This window comes from Calypte anna, chromosome 9 (assembly GCF_003957555.1).
Source record: "Calypte anna isolate BGI_N300 chromosome 9, bCalAnn1_v1.p, whole genome shotgun sequence".
NCBI lineage: Eukaryota > Metazoa > Chordata > Aves > Apodiformes > Trochilidae > Calypte > Calypte anna.
This window is the reverse complement of record NC_044255.1, coordinates 16,593,237-16,612,548: the sequence shown is the minus strand read 5'-3', so window position 1 is coordinate 16,612,548 and position 19,312 is coordinate 16,593,237. Positions and strand designations below refer to the sequence as shown.

General features: G+C 49.7%; 1 protein-coding gene across 5 annotated transcripts in view; it reads right to left on the bottom strand.

The window, feature by feature from the left end:
- DVL3 (dishevelled segment polarity protein 3) overlaps nt 1-19,112 on the bottom strand; it is a 32,316-nt gene extending 13,204 nt beyond the window's left edge. For all 5 annotated transcript variants that reach the window (XM_030456402.1, XM_030456404.1, XM_030456405.1 and 2 more), the window contains exon 1: nt 18,914-19,112. In XM_030456402.1, coding sequence (XP_030312262.1) covers nt 18,914-19,080 — 167 coding nt within the window. In that variant the 5' untranslated portion in view covers nt 19,081-19,112. The remainder of the gene's footprint in view (nt 1-18,913) is intronic.
- Between the last annotated feature and the right edge of the window lie 200 nt (nt 19,113-19,312).

Here is a 19,312-nt window from a genome sequence, read left to right as displayed (position 1 = left end):
AACACAATGACATCTTACAAGTAGTTTGTGACAATAATTTTCCCTTCCAAGCTGTATCTAAGGTAGCCTGACACATACTGTGCTTTAAAAATGATGTTGTAACTAAACAGTGAATAAATAATGTTTTGGGGGAAAAGAATCCAACAGAAAAAGAACAAAGGAGCAATTGTGAAACCAAGGGAAATTATCTGTTAAAAAGTAGTTATAAGGAAGTAACAGGGTACATAGAGGTGGGATCCCACCAACTGCTCTGAAGGGTTCCCAAGCCAGTCCCAAACTCACGGAGAATTGAAGAGGATGCAAGCGTGGGCCGCAGAGCTGTGACCCATTGCCCCAGACTGCCACACAGTCCAGGAACTGCCATCGATTCGCAGCACTCTCGGGCTCGGAGAAACAGGTACTCTGCTGGTGTGCCAACAGCTGCCCAAACCGTCACTGAAAACAGGACAGGAGGGCTTGCCAGCACTCACAAGGCATCAGCAACAGGCAAATTAACAATGCTGGAAGACAAAAACCCGGGGAGCCGGCTTGCTCCACCCTGCCTGCCGTGCTGGTTGCTCCAGTGTCAAGCACACTCAGCGTGGGGTAAAAGGCAGCACGTTGCCATGTCTTTGCTGGCAGTCAGCATTCAGGATCCCTGCCCAAACTGGAGAGCCAGTATAGGTCTGGACAAATGCTACTCATCTTCAGACAAGGCACAGATGAAGAGGACTTGCTTTGAGCAGTCTAATCCACTCCCAGGATGTGAGTTAATTCCTCTTGCACAGATGGAGAAGCAGGAAAAAACAGGAAAGGAGCAGTGAGGATGGATTAAATCCCTTAATGCTTCTTCAGCATACCCCATGTCAGCCCCTGCAGCACAGTATGAGTGTCAAACACAAGCAGTCTACCCCAGGACCCATCCCCTTCAGTGCCCAAATCAACCCCTTCTAACACAGGCAAGTTGTCTCCTCACTTCCAAGGGCACACACACACACGCACCCTGGCCTGGCTGCACTAGCATCCATTCATACTGTCGCCAACAGGCTGGACTTCATCCAATTCCTAGAGAGTACTTCAGGCAGAGCCAATTTTCAGTGCTGCATGCTGCCTGCTCAGGGACACAGAGCCTTGCCTGTGGGTGAAGTGATAGGGCGATATACTCACAGGGTCAAGGTGACCAACTACTAAGCACAAATTAACTATTCCGGGGACAGAGGAAATCAACCACCAAGTCCCCCTGCCCACCCTCAGCTGCAATACCAGATGGAGAACAAGATCCCTCTATCCTGAGGGATGGTCCCTCACCACTCCTATTACCCCACTGCTGCCCCAGACATCCCAAAGGTCAGCTCCACCCCAGAGCAGTTTTCTCCCTCCTTCCCCAGCCACTACATTATTTATCACTATTTATCACCCAGATGCCAGAGCACAATGGATTACATATTTAGACTCTAAAGAGCAAAAACTGATAGTGCTGGAGCCAGGCACATGCTGAGCTGGAGTATCTGCACAACCCTGCTCACATCTGTCACCCCTCAGCTCCATCCCAGCTATTCCTGCTCTGCATTCCTCGCCAGCCTCAGCCGGGAGCTGTAGCCTTTCTCCCCCACCTCTCACCGCTCTCTTCAAGCCACACTTCTCACACAAACAAGAGTGCAGGTTCCCGTCAAGAGCCACCAGCGCCGCGGCCTCTGGGGGAGCTGTGAGAGGTGCCACGTTTCTCCTCCACGGTTGCACTGGGGAGGCAGCCATGAGATGAAACCTTCCTGTGGATACACTGGAAGGGAAAACCATCCCATGTGTATGGTAGGAAGACACTCCAGCTGATGGGGTTTGAGTCAGAGAGTCCCACAAGAGCATCTCTAGAAGGAAATCCGGCTCTCTCAGTTCTCTAAGAGCTCTTCCTTTTAGCAGGAGTCACCACAGCCCAGGGAAAACATCTGCCCAAGGCTTATTTCAAAGAGACTGCTTTGAGTCTCCCGTCCATCAGGGCAGCTCAGTTTCAAATTTTTCTGTGTTCACAGTTCTGCTGGGGACTGGGCACAACACAGCAGAGAATGGTAATCAGGGAAATCCCTCTGCCGCAGCCCGAGCCTTGCCCAGGACCGCATGGGTTCAGCCCCCTTGGCATTGCTGCTCTGCACAGAGCACGGCCCATCAGAACCGGCACTCGCTGGCCCCGGTCCTGTCCCCAGGGCCGGTCGACGTGCTGCGGCCAAGCTGCATGCTCACTGCCTGGCCCGCGGGCCCAGCGCTCCCCGGCACTCATCTGCCTTGAATTTTCCAACAAAGAGACCTGCAGGAGGGAGGAAGGAGGGAGGGAGGGTTACAGGGGAGGCAGGCAGAGTGGGCGGATGATTCAACGCCGTCCCCAGCCACACGGGGCCAAGCCGGGAAGAGGGGGAGGAGGGGACGAGGCTCTCTGGCTGCCGCAGGATCCCGGCTGGGATGTGCAGAGGGGGCTGCCAGGGCTGACACAAGCGGCACATCTGCTCCCTGCAGCTGGGGGAGGGGAGAGGGAGGGAAGGGAAGGGCAGGGAGGGAAAGTGGAGGAAATACGGCTCCAGCCCTTGCTCCATGCTGATCTTCCCATCGGCTTCTTCGAAAGAGCCGGCAGACCCCCTCCCCGTGGCCTGGGAAGATGCCACGCTCCCAGCTTGCCTCCCGGAGGGAACAGCCGGCAGCCTGGAACACGGATGCAGAAGGCAGGCGAGGGACAAGCAGGCAGACGCTGCCTTCTCCAGGGAGCCCCAGCCCAGCTCAGGAAATTAGAGGGTATTTTATATCACAGAGTCACGTCCTAGGAATGAAGGAAAAGCAGGGAAAAAGAGAGTGTGCACAGGAGAGAAAGGAGTCCACAAACCCCAAACCTGGGAGATGGCTGTGCCGCATCCAAGACCCCGGGCTGCGCAGCTGCTGTGCTCCCAGCCTCCCCGCTTCCCCACGATGGCCTCCAGCCCGGGCGAGGCTGGGGAGACAAGGGAGTTTCCAGCTTCAGCCAGCTCTGCTCTCTCTTGAGCAGGACCTGCTAACTACAGCGGGGTCCCAGCAACAAACTCAGATGGAGTAATGCGAAGAAATACAAAAGGCGCTAACACAGGCTGCAGTCGGATGATTTGAACCTCGGATGTGGATGCGGGCTGGAGCTCAGCAGCGATTGCTGCTCACCTCTGGCAGTCCTGTTCCCCCACCTTCCCCATCTTGTCTATCTACAGGCTCACAATGAGGAGGATACTCAGAAAGAAGCATGCTGGGGCCGAGGCAGTCATCAGAAAAGCTGAATCTGGAGCTGGGTGGGTCAGTACCATGAAGGGAGGTGAGAGAAGGGGGACTCCTCAAGCACGTTAGCTCGACACCCATGATGAAAAGCAGTCTTATTAAATAAGGTGCAAAGACTGATAAAACAACTGAGCACTGACAATTTCACACTAAAAAGACTAGAAGCTAGTAGAGCAGATGAAAAAAAGTAAGAACTTTTCCTTCATTTGGTTCAATCATTGGAAGACCTTCACACAATAGCAACTTTTTGTCCAACATTGCAAAGCCTAAAAATTCAATGTTAAATTTAAATATCAAAAAAAAAAAAAAAAAAAAAGCCCCAAAGCACACAGATTAGGTAGGTCACTCCTCTGACCTGAACAGCCCACAGAACCATGAAAAAAAGACCAAAACTAAACAAAAATAATCAAGAGACATTTCTAACCAATACCCCAAGCTTCAGGGATTTACACACAAGAAATGTGATCTTATTTTCAAGACTTTCAGTACACATCCCTTAGGGCAGGGATGTCTTGCCTCCAAAAGATTGCACAGAGTATTAAAGATGAATAGCAAAAGGAACTACCTTCATGTTCTACTGTCCAAATGGGAGGATCCCCTAGCTCTAGAGCAAAATCCTCCTCCTTTCTGCAAGACCACATGCTGGGCCCACAGGGACAATCTGCAGTCATTCCACCAGAAGATAGAGCTGGACAGGGCAATTTTCAGACAGACTTGATCTTTTGGATGCAAAATACCTTGTTTGTTAGACTATGCCCAGGCATAACACTTGTGCTTTCCATGGGGGTACAACCCCCCCAAAGGCTACAGGTATCAGCAAGACCTTGGGCTTTGCAGGCAAACAGCACATGTTAAACAGGACAGGAGGATTTGAGCTGCCTGTCTCCATAATGCAAGGGCATTCTTGAGGACTTCTTCACTTCTGTATTTTCACCTCCTGTGTGAGGAGGAGTACTGCATAGTGTATAAATTGCACAGGGAGCTGGGGTGACAAGCACCGTCCGAATGTAAACAGAAACCATCAGTGTCCTGATTTCATTTCCCTCCTGAGCCCCCAGACAGGATATTCTCCACTGCTTCTCAACACTGTACTAGAGTGTAAAAAGGAAAACAGAATTGTGGGTTGTTTAGCTCTGTCAGACCCTCCTCCCCAGACAGGTCCTCCCACCTGTCCCTGCACGCTGTGTTAATTAACATATGCTCCCTTGCAGCACTGCCTTTACTTGGGGTATTTTTTCAGTATCAAGAAGCACAAACCAGCTGTCCTGCTAACACAACAACACAACTTTGCATTTAAGCAGGAAAGGCCTCCTCTGCTCTCCTAACACACCAGCAGAGCTTTACAAGGACTCTTCAGTGAGCACGTCACCCCATTTTAAGTTACTACCTTCTCTCCTCAGGAGCAGGGACATCATGCTCAGGGGCAGAAGCCCAGGAATAGCCTCTTTCTTGTAATCTCTGCAGCCTCCCTCAACTGTGCTCACCATTACTGCCCCACAGTCTCTCCATGCACCAGGTCATTCAGGCAGGGGCTGAACAGAGATCAAAGGTTGCAACTGCTTTCCCCAAGAGCCCCTCATCAGCACATCTGCAATCCCTCCACTGGACATACACCAGGACAACCACAACCCCCTTTGTCCAGGAGATGCTTGGCTCCAGCTGGACCCTGTGCTCAGGCACCACTGGGTGGGAGATGACAGAGGACAGGCCTCCTGCTCATCTAGTCCAAAGACTGGAAAAGGAATGGCATTTAGGAACGAGCCACCCAACCTCAAAGGCATGCCCAGGAGCAGCACTTATCAAAGCAAAGCTGCAGACTTTGATTTCTAAGTGAGCCCAAGAGCCCCAGCGGCCCCTCCCACCTTGATCTCCAGAGTGACCATCTGGCTGCAACACTGCCCTACAAACAAGCCCAACAGGCCTCTCCTCACCCGGGAGGAGGAAGCTGCTCAGGGACTGCAGCACCCACCTCCAGAGTAATTAATCCGCCCTGCCCCAGCGATGCTTCCAGCCCCCAGAAGGACATTTAGAGACATCATCAAAGGAATCATTCTCCAGGCCCTGGAAGGTTCAGTGACACTTTCAATCTCTTTGAACTGGAAATTGGAACAAACGGGGAACTCCCAACAGAAGCCCAGCCAAGATCTTTAACCTGGGAGCTCAGCTTCAGCTCCTCAACATCTCTAAGAGCTTGCATGACCTAACACAGGGACACAAGCGGAAGGACTCATTCCAAGAAAGAAAGATTTGAGGTTAAATGTCTGCAGAAACAACCTCCACGGAGCTGAGACATCCACAGACAGAAGTGACCAACAGCTGTCTCTGTATTCAAGGTGGGTTAGGAAATAGGCACAAAGAAGGCTCTGATGAACAGACACGTAAAATCCTGATGCCGTTCCTGTGGGAAAAGCAAAGAAACCAGAGGAGGCTTGGTCTGCCGTCACACTTAGCTCCATCTGGGTATAGATGGTGGAAGAGGCAACAGCACAGAGAACAGAGAGAAAGAGGCTATGTAGAGAGGGAGAACAAGCATTAACCCCGCTACTGCTGCAAGCAGCAAAACACAAACAGCACATCTTACCAAAAAGTTCATGGAAGAGGTGTCTGGGCCCCACAGGGAATTCCTTGTAATTCTCCACAAAAATCACCCACCCCCTCTTCAGACTGGCTAGAAGAGCAACAAGCTCCCTTGTAATGCCTGGGGACTTCACTAAGGTTAAGAGGACAGCAAGGAGCTCTAAAGGGCTCCAAGAACTGCTGGGGGCCATTAGCACATACACAGGCAAGGGAGAGGGACACCAAAGTGCGGGAGGGCTCTGCAGCCACAGGGAGGAAGGTAGGACCAGGCCTTCCTTTTCTGGCCCTCAGCTGAGGGACGCCAACTCAGTCCTGCTTTTTCTTAACAGCAGGCGAGGCTCCTGCCAAGAAAGCGCTGCTGCTGTGGAATGTGCTGGGCCAGCAGAACAGCTCATTCCTGGAAAAGCATCAACTCAGCGGGAGAGCAAGGAGAGGAGAAGAGGGGGAAAACGGGCAGAGGGGGAGGGTGGGAAACACAGTCTGAAAGCTTTTACTTCCACACCTGGGGAAGCAAGGAGCTGCCACAGAGCTGCCTGCTCGCCAGCACCCCCTTGTCCCAGGCTGCCAGCACAGCAGCCCTGCCCAGTACCAGCCCCTGCTCCTGGAGGACCTTTCTGCTGGCCACCTCCAGAGCAGATCTGGAAAAACTCAACAAAGGCAGTTGTCTGTGGGAAGGAGGGGTGAGGTTTGCTTCCCTCATCATGTTAACAATTAATTTGTATGTAATGACAGATCTCCACCAAGAAATGACAAAGTAACCTCCACACGTGTCCTGCCCTCAAGACAATGACCAGCTCACATTACTCTCTCCTGGCACAAACAACTTTTCCAAGTCTCCCAAGAAAACCTGCCCAACCTCCTACCCAGTGGGAAGGGGCCTTGAAGGATAAGACTCTAGACAATGGCACCAACTCTTCACAGCCAGCTGGGCTACCATCAGCAACATCTCTACTGACTGGGTCTATACGACATACAGAGAACCTCTATAAAACCAACAGGGAGTTAATAAAGCTCAAAACTAAGTTTCACCACAAAACATTTGCCAAATACAATGAGAAGGACTCACGCGAAGAAGAGCCTTTCAGAGCCACAACAGCTGCATGGTGACAAAGAAAGAACTTTGTCCCCAATCCCAGGCTGTTGCAGCGAAAAAAAAGTGCAAACAGTGATACTCCATCCTTTCAGTTCTAAAATGCAAGAGGCATGAGGTGTTTGAATGCTCATAAGAACCATTCCTGACCACTGCTAGAACAGGAACGTGTTCTTTTTTCCTCACCTTTGGGCCCAGAAAAAATTTTGGCACAACCTGAACTATTCACTTCACTCTCAGGAATCTGTCAGCAAGCCAGGAAGAACTCTGAGAAAACCAAGGGTTTAAACAATCAGCTCCTACATAGGTTTATTAGCAGACAAAAACAACCATAAGTGGAGGAAGGCTAGCTCTTTAACCTCCTCTCCTACATTTGGTGGTATAACTGCTAGGGATGCTAAAAGAAATTTCCAGTACAGAGTGACAGTAGTCTTTTATATACTTCCTTGATTTCAGCTAATAGCAGTCATCTTCACCAAACTCCTTCCAAGGCACAGGACCAAGCCCTTGAAGAACACAACAAGCCATCTCCTATCAAGCATCTTCTACCAGGCCAGCCAAGTTTGTCCTCCAGCAAGCAAGCAAATACCATTCAACTGCTGGAAGAAGACAAGAAAGATGCTCCAGTCCTAATAAAACCAAGCATGTGCTGGTACAGCTCACTCAACTAGAGGTCCAGAAAGCAGATGAGAGCCATAACACAGGAGTCAATCAATTACTACAAATAAAAAAAAAAAAAGCAAAAAAAAAAGCAAAAAAAAAAAAAAAAAGAGGAAAAAAAAAGGAGAAAAAAAAAAAAAAAAAAAAAAAAAAAAAAAAAAAAAAGTAGGGAAAATGTAAGCTGTCTCTACCATGCTGTGTCTGGTTTACTCTCAACAACAATACATCTTTCTCCTTCCTTTATTAAAGCCCTGGTCCACAGGACTCTTCCTGACACCTGATGGTTGTTCCACTGGACAAAGCAATATCTAGGCAGCTGAGAGAACACTACCTGCCTTCAAAGGAGTGCCAGAGATTTACCAAAACAGGGTGCAGTTGTTGGTCTTGATCTGGAAGGAAGGTACTTCCTGCAAGCAGCCAGGCTTTTCTGCTTCAACAGCCCAGTCAGAAGCAATGACTGGCATTAGTCTGTAGTCTGCATGAGGTGTCACGTACAGAACTCAGTCCAGATCCTGCAGGGGCTCACTTCAACAACAAGGATTAGCAGGAGTTTCAATAAAAGGGTAAATTTCCCCACAATTTAGAAGAGAATGGTGCTTTGGATTACTAAAGCACTGTACCCCACATCTGCAGAGCGAAGTCCAACTCAGAGCTGATGCTTTTCTTTCACAGGCCTGACCCTGTTGCATACCATTCAAAACCTTCCCACCTGCCATCTCTGACAACTGCTCCAAAGGCTGGATAACAGTCAGTGACCTCCAGAAGTCACAATCACACATGACATGAAATGATACTCTTGGGGAGGGTCTCAAAACCACAGCTGCCAACTTCCAGTTCCTTCAAGGATGGAGAAGTGCAGTGGAAGGCAGAACAACCTGACCACAGTCTGTAAATATCCCTGTGCTGCACTGGTCACCTAGACATTGACAATTCCCAATGGCAGCCCAGAAAGACTTGTCACACATTACTACTGCAGTAGCGCCATTTCCCGTGTCTGTGGATCTGTTGATAAACCAGGTTACAAGACCCTGATTTCAGGCTTCCTGATTATCTGTGATGTCAACATCAAATTGCCATGAAGCATCTCTCCTTTAGTCACACGTAAAGTCACTACAAACACTTTGAGCAGCACCACGTGCTGATGGACCAGGAGCTCACTTTTTCCCTGTAGATAACAAGGCCAGACACAGTATCCACATCTCACTACAGAGGAGAGCATGTGTGCCATGCTGCTTCCCATTACCAGAGCACCGGTACCAAACTGTACCAAAGGCAATGCTGCTGCAGCAAACTCCCATGTTGTTTTGTGGTTTGTTTTTTTTTGGGGGGGAGGGATTCAGAAGCACAGACTGTAGGAGTCTGACCCAGCTCAGACACATCAGACTTAATGTGCACATCATGCATAGATGTCACATACCTCTGCAGTAAGGCAAAGCTGCCCCAAGCAAACTCAGATAGAGGGTACCCAAAGCTGAAGCAGATGCTGCCACCCCAACACTCCACTGTTGCTTCCAGAATGTCTTGGCAGGGAATAATCTTCTGAGTTTTACCAAAGTTTGACCCCAGCTGAAATGAAACATTTTCACTCTGGAAGGAAAATTCATCTCACAGGAGGCCCTTCAGGACCTTCAGTGTCTTCACCAGCTCTGGGTCTAAGAGAGTTGGGAGGTCTGCTGTAAGGGACTCAGCTGTGAAGCTAGGTTCACGAAAATCCACCTTTCTCAGAGCTACAAAAGCCAGTAAGAAAAAATTCAAATAAACACAGAGCATGTCCTCCTCCATCAAGCCTGTGTATGGGCTTCCAGTATAGCAGAGGCTCAGATGGGGCCACAGGCAAGTCTCTCTGCAAATGGCACTAAAATACTGGTTGAGCAAGGCAGGGCTGTATAAACTGGGGCAGCTCGTTAGCCAAATGCAAAGAGGTAAGGAGTTTGCATATCCATCACAGCTTCTGAAAAAAGCTTCAGTTTGAGAAGCTGCTGCACCCTGGGGCCAATCCTATCAGCCACCAGCACCGCAGCAGCCTTCTCCCTGCCCCGCTGATCACATCAGGTTTGTCCACAAATCCAGGTTTGTCACCACACTTCTGACACTGCTCTCTGGTTGTCAACAACAGCAGCACAGCATGGTGCAGTGCAATGCACAAGGGACGAACTATCTGCTTGCAGATGGCAAGACACAGAAGGACCACGAGTCTCAAGCAGGTCAGAACAGGAGAGAGCAATGCTGAGGGAGAAGTTGAAGCACAACAAGTGGACAGGTTAGTGTGCAAGCACCAGCTTCCCCACTATGATAAACCATGCAGAGCCAGAGCTCTCAAAACACAGACCCCATCTGGCAGACCCTCAGTGCCCTCAGAACCAGCAAGTACATGGAGCATGGTAGCAGGAGCTACCAGCCATCAGAAAACAGGGAAAAACCCAGAGCCTCTGTTATCCAGACCCTGAAATCCCATCCTATCACAGGGACAGCTGCCAGCAATCAGAGCGGCCACGTAGCAAATAAATTCCTCTCCAAACCCCAGGGGCAGGTCAAAAACCAGCAGAGGAAAGACCTTCCCACACAGCAGCCAGTGCCAGCTCTCCCAGAAACAAATCTCTGCTCCAAGTCATGCAAGGAAGCCTTCCCTCCTTCAGCCAGGACCAGAAGGACAGACTCCACTGCAGCAATTCAGTCACTGCTCACTGAATCTTCTTTTCCACCAGTTCTTGCAAGATAGGAAATTTTAACTAACAAGAACACAGACAGATGCCCCAGGGAGGGTACAACAAACACAAAGGATTTAGTGAAGAGGGTTACCCAAATGCTGCTTCTGCTACCTTCAATAGCTTGCTGTGGCTGTAAAAACAATGCCTCTGGCATGTCTCCTTTAATAAGTAACTGATACAACCACCACAACAGTCCCAACCCTCCACTGCAGTACAGGATTACATGGCACAGGAAGGTCAGCACCAGGCTGCCAAATGCTGCCATCTCTGCCTTCAAAAGCCTCCAGAGAATACCAGACCATTCCTGGACAGGCTTCAACATTAGCACTAGAGCAGCAACAACACAGAGACGGGAACAAGTGAAACCAAGATCTTCAGAGCAGGGACTCAGGAAGACACTAATACTTCAGCTCTGCAAGCTAACACAGTACTTGGAGACAGTGATATTCACAGCCCAAGAGCTCACATAGTCTCCTAAGGCCACCATGGCATTACATAGATAAGCACACGGACAAAGCAAAGTCACAGAGAGTAGACTAATTCCCAGATTTGTACCTTCATTCAATGCCTTCCAAAAGGCCTTCACAAAAGGCTTTGGTAAAAAAATTTCCAAGAGCAGACACCATCAGGATTAAGTTTTATTTAACTTGCCAGCTGCTGCCTAACAAGCCAGCACCACCAGGACAAACAGTAACACAGCCACGTGGTGCCACATCCCCCTTATGGAAAACCACCATCCATCCAGCACAGGTCAGAAGGTCAGGCTCTGAATAACAAACAAGGGATGGAGAGAGGAGGAAATTAATAGGAAGCACCAAAAACACAGGCCTGAGTGCTGCCTCATCAGATGTGCAGAACAATACAAAGCTGGTGCAACAATGTGAAGTTAACATCCTGCAGGCACAGTCTCTGCAGTGTTCTGCAAGCCCAGCTCTCCTTCCAGGGCTTTTATACTGATCAAATATCCTAAACCACAACACTGTTACATCTAGTTGGATGCAGTCAAGGATGGAGTAGAAGCACTTCATTACAGCAGCTACCCTCAGAACAGTTTAGCAACTGCCACGCAGACAAGCACAAAGTTTCCCACTGCTTCAAGTACCATGAGCTCAAAAAGAACTTGAGGAATTTTAACTATGCTCCCTACACCTCTGTACATACATCTTTCAAGATGGAGGAACTGATGCCCACCCTGATAGAGGACCAAAGCCAAACTCATCTGTGCAGCAGAAAAGCTGTGTGGGAAAACATTTTCTTTGCTTATACTCCCAAGTGCTCTTCCTCCCTGGCCACCCCCAAATGTGTGGTGGTGGGTAACTACCCTCCACTTTTCAAAGTTCAGACCCTAATATCTCTGCCTGCTGAGAGACCAGGTGGGGAAACAAGTGAAGGAGGCCAGGAGTATGCTGGAGAAGAGGGACTTAACGAAGGCTCCGGGCACATGGACCTTGGGCTCATGAACCATCTGTCTCCATCCTTTCAAGACAGCACCTTCCTTCTCAGAATCCTCTCTAAACTACCTCCCCAGCTGCCCATCCTGCTCTCACTGTAGCTGCACAGGAAGAAACATCTCTCTTTATACCCCCACTCAGAAGATCTAGTATCCACTCTGTGAGTAAGCCAAGGTCTGGGATTTGGGGACAGCCAAATTCCAGATTAAACTCAGAAGTCGTATTTCAACAGGTATCAGAAGACTGAGCAATGGGGCCACAAGTACCATCCCATAACAACAAACAATGCACAGGTCACCACCTAGATTATGGTGGTTTATGAGCCATTTTTAATGGTGTTTGGCCTTGACCTCAGAGACTGAACCATGTGGGAGCACAGCTGCACCACCCACAGTCAAGATGCACAGATCTACTTCATGGCAATTTATGGGATATTGATGTAGGTTTTTGCTCTGCACAGGAATTTGGGGGACCAGAGTTCTCCAGGTGATATCAAAACAAAGAAGTACATCAAAACAGCTGCATTCTCATGGATGGGCAAAGTTTTCTTGACTCATCTTTCTTTTTTTCAGAGATGACAAGAGAGGCTTAAAATTAAGAAACATTCTCATCAAAAACATAATTGAAAACAATACCTCTGCAAGAAAAATGCTGGCTTCAACGTAACACCATATTTTTTGAGAAAATACATTCAGTCAAAAAAAAATCTGACCAGCTCTAGCTGCAAGCAAGTTCAATAGCTGTTGTAAAGCTTCATTGTTTGCATAGTACAGACAAGGCCCTAGGGTAATTGGTCTGCAGCCCGATTTGGCTAACTTGGCTTTCTGAATGCCACCCCTGGGCAAAGAAACCAGGCTATGACTGCCATCCAATGTGGCCTTCGGATCACAGCTCCAACCACAACAGACGAAGCTGGACACCTACAGAGTCAGTAACAGCTGGGTCCCAGCAGCAGAACACACACTGCTGGGCACAGACAATACAACCCAGGGAAGGAGCAAATATCATCAACTTACCCTCCTTTCCATCTGCTCTCCCACCTTGGTACTGCTGCAGCCCCTCACCACCATTGCCACAAACAACACTTGGAAACAGCCTCCAGCAGCAGCTACAGCCAGGATCAGCTCCAGTGTCGATGGGCCACCCCCCCAGCATGGGCAGTGTTACAGGAACTTCCCACCACAAGCACAGACAGTGGTTAGCAGCTCTCTGCCAAATCCTTAGCAGCCCAGGAGACAGAGGCACAGGCTGCAGTAACCTATACGCAAAGTGCCCCAAAAAAAAACTCCACAGACCCTAGCTAACTGTGGCAGCACATCTCACATGAGCAGGCAGGGAGCCACACATCCTCTGGAGTGGGGAGGACAAGAGATGGGGTGCTATGGCCTCTCACATGGCTAAGCACTGATCTCTGCATAGAAATTACAGGGACTGGCCAGAACATGGAGAAGTGATAGTCACCTCACAGCCAGGCTGCTGCTGTTCAAAGCACCACAAAGGATGCGTGCATGCAAGAGAGTTGCATGCATTTTTCCAAACCTCTCCCCATAAGAAATCCATGCCGACATGGAAGTACCTTTCAGCAGGGTTACGGGACAGACAATGGTCTTCTGCAGACAGCAGAGTTTCCAATTCAAAATTTGAAAAACAAATTTACAAAAATCAAAATAAAACAACTCCCCCAACCCAGGCTACAAAGAGCTGGCAGGAAAGGCAGGGGAACCATGCCAGCGGCTCACCACTGCTTAGGGACTGACACTGCTTATTAAGTTTAGGATCCCTTCTCCAGCTCCAAACACTTCCAGCCAGAAGGACAGTCACTGCTGGCAACAATTTCAAAAGGACCTTGCAATAAAAATAAATCACTCAGCCTTTCAGTGAGCGTCAACGCATTTCCCCATGCACATGTGCAGGAGATGAGGTCGCCAAATACCAATGGTATCTGACCCCTGCTCTGGGAATCCCAGCAGCACCCGCTTTGTTCTGCCTCCAGAGTGCTGCCCTAATCACTGCCTTGTACCCAGTGTTGGAGAGCAGGTGATAATTAAGCAGGTCTGGATTAGATACTGGGCTAGTGATTAGCTGGATACCAATTTTCACTTGACAGTTGAGACATAGGAATCACTCAGCACAGCTCTGAAGTTAAAAGTGAGTCCTGCAAGAGAGAGAAACCAGCAGCGGTGGAAAGAGTGGCACCACTGTTCTTCGAATCACTGCTGTCCTCCTGGCCATGCAGAACAAGTAGGTGAGATGGGGAGGGATACTCCCCTTGCAGGGAGAAGAGAGCCTTTGTGCTCTCCAGCCTGGAACCAGAGAGGTGGCAGAGTAAAGTAGGGATTAAGCAAAATGCTTTCTCTACATTCAGAAGAAATTCAAACTTTTCAGGCACTCCATAATTTATGGAAAGATGAGATAGAACTTCAGGCCAGGTACTAAAAAACTACCTGGATGCATGAATTGCACTCATTTATATGAAACTGCTTTGAAAAGTTTAATTTAAACTTTAGCATGCCCCTGTGGGAACACTTTTTAATTGACAGAAAGAGGAAGCATCATTAACAAGCAAAAAATTAGTCAAAAGAAACCACATTTCAATGGATACGAGAATATTCTGAGTTGTACCAGCCAACTGGCCAGATTAAAAGTCAAACCTGTAGCTCACCTGAGGCCAACATGCATGCAATCTAGCTGGTGAGAAGATCCATGCTGCCCAAAACAGGTACATTTCTTATGTTGGACTTGGGCAGAAGGCAATACTTGACACATCGTGTGATGCCCACATCCCAAACTATGAACTCTCACAGACCATCAGCGTGGTCGCGCCCTGCCCGATTCCCAGTACTGTTCTTGCAGCACTCCTACAGAACACAGATCTCTGCCATGCTAAAACCTACATTAATATTTGCCTCAGAAGCTCACCGTGACAAGTAGACAAGACAAAGCACAATGTTAGAATTTCCATTTTACAGATTAGGAATAAAAAAAAAAAAAAAAAAGAGAGAGAAAAATTAAAGTTTCTTCAAAACCCCATGAAAAACCTGCAGGTGGTTTCATGGAGAATATGGCTCCCTCAAGCAGTCATAGCAATGAATACCTAAGGCTCTTTCCTGCTGATGAGCACACAAATCTTACCTGTAAAATGCTGATCAGAGTGTCAAGATGTAGAAAAAAAAATCCGTTCCTTCTCTAACAAGGGCAAGGTTAACAGACTTAGGGTAGTTCCACACTTCACAGAAAGGTACATTCACACAAAGTATCCCAGGTCCAAGTGTGTCTGCTTAACTCCTCCACATGTCTCCAGTTCTGCAATCAGCAATACCCAAAGCCAACAAGGGTGCAACTATCTGCACCGTGTCACTGCTCCACACCACTGGGCTCAGACTGGGCTCTTTGTGGCTGTAACCCATGCTAGGTAGTCTGGACAAAGAAACCCTGCAGCCTTTTTGCTGCTCACAGCTCCTCTCCCCAAGACTGGATGCATGAAATCTCATTTCTCCTTCCTACCTAGAGTTCCTACCTAGAATTGACACCATGCCGGGGTCTTCTTAATTCAAGGCTGAGCAGAATTAGCTCCTGGCATAGCCCAACAACTCCAAAGCCACCCAGGGGAGCCTCAGTTCATATTTCCAAGGAGATGTAAACACTGAAGCTGTTCCATCACCGCCCTGATTCTCAGGGCAAACAAATATTAACAAGATAAACAAAAGAAGGAAAAATCCCACACACCAAGACTGCGGCTGTAATACTGCCTTGGGGATGGGGCGAGTTGAAGGGAATGCCAGGCTGGAGATCCACAGCCTGAAAAGAGGACGAAAGGGGAGAAACATATTCACTCTGGGGAACAGAGATGAAACGCTGGACCACATCTTGCTCCAGCTTATCCTGGAAGGCAAGATGCCTCCATTCCCAATAAGAAATGAGAGAAGAATTTAATCTTCTGCTACAACGATCCTGCAAAAGGTCCAGTCACTGATGAAAAGCACGAGCCATCAGATCTGCAGGTCTTCTCCTTGTTGATCAGCTGCAGAAAAGCCACCTCCTGATAACAGCCTGTCTCTTTCACAAAGGGGTTTTACCCTGGACTGCCCAGCTGACAAAAACCAGCCTAGAAACTCAGCACAAGCCAGGCCATCCCCCAAGGTGGGCAGAGGGCATCTTGAGGTAAGGGGCTGAGAGGAATAACGTGTGTGAGAGTGCCATTCCGACACACAGCTTCTGTGTGCAGACATCATTAATATCCTCCTGGTTTTCATGAACTGCCTTTGCATTTACAGTCAAGTAGCTGAGGTGCTTCCAGCCCTTCCATCCCTGTCTCTCTCTGCAGACTGACGGCTTGCTCTGTCCTTGACACCAATTACCACTCAATGATCTTAGAGGTCTTTTCCAACCTAAATGGTTCTACAATTCTGTGCTTCTACTTCAAGTGCTGCCTGAGGCTCCAGGACTCAGAGATAAGGCTGCAGCTGGACTGCTCTGGCTTCTCCTCCTCATGCTCCAGCCAAGCACCAGCATCTTCTTCAGCTCTCTGGACAGGAGCAAATGCAGATTTCCTGATGGGGCATCCCTGGTGGCACCACAAAAGGCTTTGTCCCCTCTGTTCAACATGAGGCCTCATCACATGCAGCTCCAAATGCACAACTCATCATGTAGGACTTCGTCAAGGAGCAGGCTTCCCATACACAGCCTCCAAGTCCTCTCAGCTGCACTTTCCAGAGAGGTTCACTCTTCACAGAAGAATTAGCTCAACTGGTCCCAATAAAAATCTTATCCCATGCATTTCTGATGCAACTAAACTAGCTGCGTCTTCCTGATTTTCCCCTCTCCCTGCTAGCTTGATAAAGCTATACTGCTTTATCATTCAGTTTTATTAATCTACCATCTGCCTCCTCTTGTGGAGCCTTAAAGAAACAGAAGAGGATGAAAAGACACAGCACAGAACTTTGCTGCCACCAGACCCCTCTTCCCAATGTGAGACACTGCTATTTATTACTAAACTTTGTTTATAGTTACACAGACACTCTCCCACCCACATGGCAATGTATCATTCAAGACAAGTTTGAATTCACTTCAAGAACAACGTTTTCAAAGGATCCCAAAGCATTTGTTTACAAACAGCATGCATGGAGAATTTGCTTCTTCCACCAATGAACATGGTCCCCTCTGAGACAGGGAGAGGCAGCTGTTTCATAGCACCCAACACTGCTCAGCAGCTGAGGGACAGGAAACAATCCACAGACAACTGATAATGCTGATGAAATTTATGGAAAATGAGGGCTGGAAGCTTCTATTTGTCTGGATAGAATGGGAAGGTTTCTGAGCACTCGAGCTTTGCACAGGGTCAGGAGGAATTTAGGGAGGCAAAGCATTCCAGACTGTGGTCAAAGGAGTGACTCCAAATTTCAAGTCTCATCTGAAAGCTGGCACCTCCCAAGCTAATGGGAACCTGGGCATTGGAATAATTTGGCTGCAGAGGGGAGAGCATCCCCTGCTGAGGCAGCCACATGGATCTCCATCCAAGCCCTGAACAGGCCCAGCCCTGTTCAACGTAGGGTACGAGCCAAGATCACAGCCTAGGGAGGTGTTCAGCGCAATGAGAATACACCAGGAAGACTATAAAACTGAAAGCCTCCATATACAAGACCTACTGTAAACACTAAATCTTCAGGACAGGGGGAAAAAACAGAGGAAGAAGGATCATGCAACTTGTTCAAATACCAAAGGGCTAGGAATGGTAAAGGGTCACATGCTGTGGAGGCCAAGAGAAGCTAAGTTCCCAGAATGGAATCAGAGGTTCTCAAAAAGGTTAAAGGAAAGTCAGACACAGGAAGTCTCTGGAAAAGACAGTGAGGACAAAGAGTCTTACAGAGTTACCTTCACAGTGTACTTGCTCCCCAGAATAGTCACCAACTTTGTGAAGGTAAGAGACAACAGGGGCTACCCAGCAGACAGTACAACTGTCCAAACAAGGGACAGAATATATCTCCTGACCTCCATCCACACATGATTGAAAGAAACAAAGTGTATCACAAAGAAAGTGATGAAAATACCAGCACTGGAAAAGAGCTGCCCTGCAGCAGATGGGATGCAAGACAGAGGTGTACACCTCTTTTATGTCCACACCTCACATGTCCATGCAAGAGGTAGAGCATGGGACATCTTACATTGAGGATGAGACAGGTACAGAAGGTCTTGTATACACCTCTTGCTGAGAGATGGGCAGCACATCTCCATGGAGGCAGGGGAGAAAGATGGTCCCCTCTGCCCATTCTTCCCAGAGATGAGATATGAAGGATAAAGCTGCCAAAATGGATGGCCTTCCCCAAAATGGATGGTAGGAGCACAAAACTGTCCCCAGACCCAGCCCTACAAAGGGGTGATTGAGGAGGCAGTGCCTCTTGGTGTAGGAACAGTGGGCACCCTCCCCAGGCAGGCAAAGTGGGAGATGCCCTTTAAATGGGGAATGACAATGCCAGGGGAACCTGTGGGGGAATGTCACCCCTACTGTATGCCCCCAAGGTGGGCTTGTACTGGAAGATATGCTCTCAGGCAAGGTGATGCCCAAACATTGTGAGCAAAGGGAGGTGGTGATCCTCAGATAGGACAACGGTCACCTCCAAGGTGCTTCTGACAGAGGGGTGACACCCTCGAGAAGGTGCACAGAGGATTCCACCACCTTCTCCACAAGGAGCTTGCAGGGGGCTGCTTCCCCCAGTTAATGGGGGGAAAAGAAGGATGGGGGGCTGTCCCCAGAAGTTTCACACAGGGACCACCAGCCCCAGAGAAGGTGCATGAGGGGGTATCACCACCAACACGCCCCAGGTGAGGTAACTGGGGGTGCACGTGAGGGGTCCCCTCTAGACAGAGCACAAGGGGGGGACTCCAACCTCGCCCCCCTCCAAGTTATGGCAATGGGGGTGGAGGGAGGATGTGGGTCCCCCTCCCTAGAGAGAGCACGAGTGGGGCCACCAGCTCCAGAGGGCACCACCCCAGCCCTGCTGCACGGGGGGGACCCTTACCCGGGTGTAGGGGAGGGCAACCCCAGCCCTCCATAGTGTGTTGGTTGGGGGTCCCCAGCCGGGCCCGCGCCCCCCCGGGCTCCGCAGGGAGGCCCAGGGGAACACCCCCCCTCCGGCGGTCGGTGGGGCCGGGCCCGGGTCCGCGCTCACCCAAAGTCGTCGTCCATGGACTTGAAGTAGAACTTGTAGTTGGGGCGGTTGAGGAGGCCCTTGAAGTCGCCGAGGGTGACGCGCTCGGCCGGGATCGGCAGCTTCACCAGGTACGGCGTCTCCTGCTCGTCCAGGTGGTAAATGATCTTCGTCTCGGCCGCCGCCATGGCGCCCCTGCCCGGCCGCCAGGCCTCCGCCTCGTCGCCTCCGCCCCCGGCCCGGAGCGGCCCGCGACCCCCGGCCGCCGCCTCGGTCCCGGTCCCAGCCCCAGTCCTGGCCCCTGCCCGGGTCGGCCCCCGCCTGCGCCCCGGCCCGGCCCGGTTGCGGCCTCCGCACGCCCGGTCCCCCCGCGCCCCTTGTTCTCCGGGTCCCAGCGCCGCCCGGCTCCAGAGCGCAAGC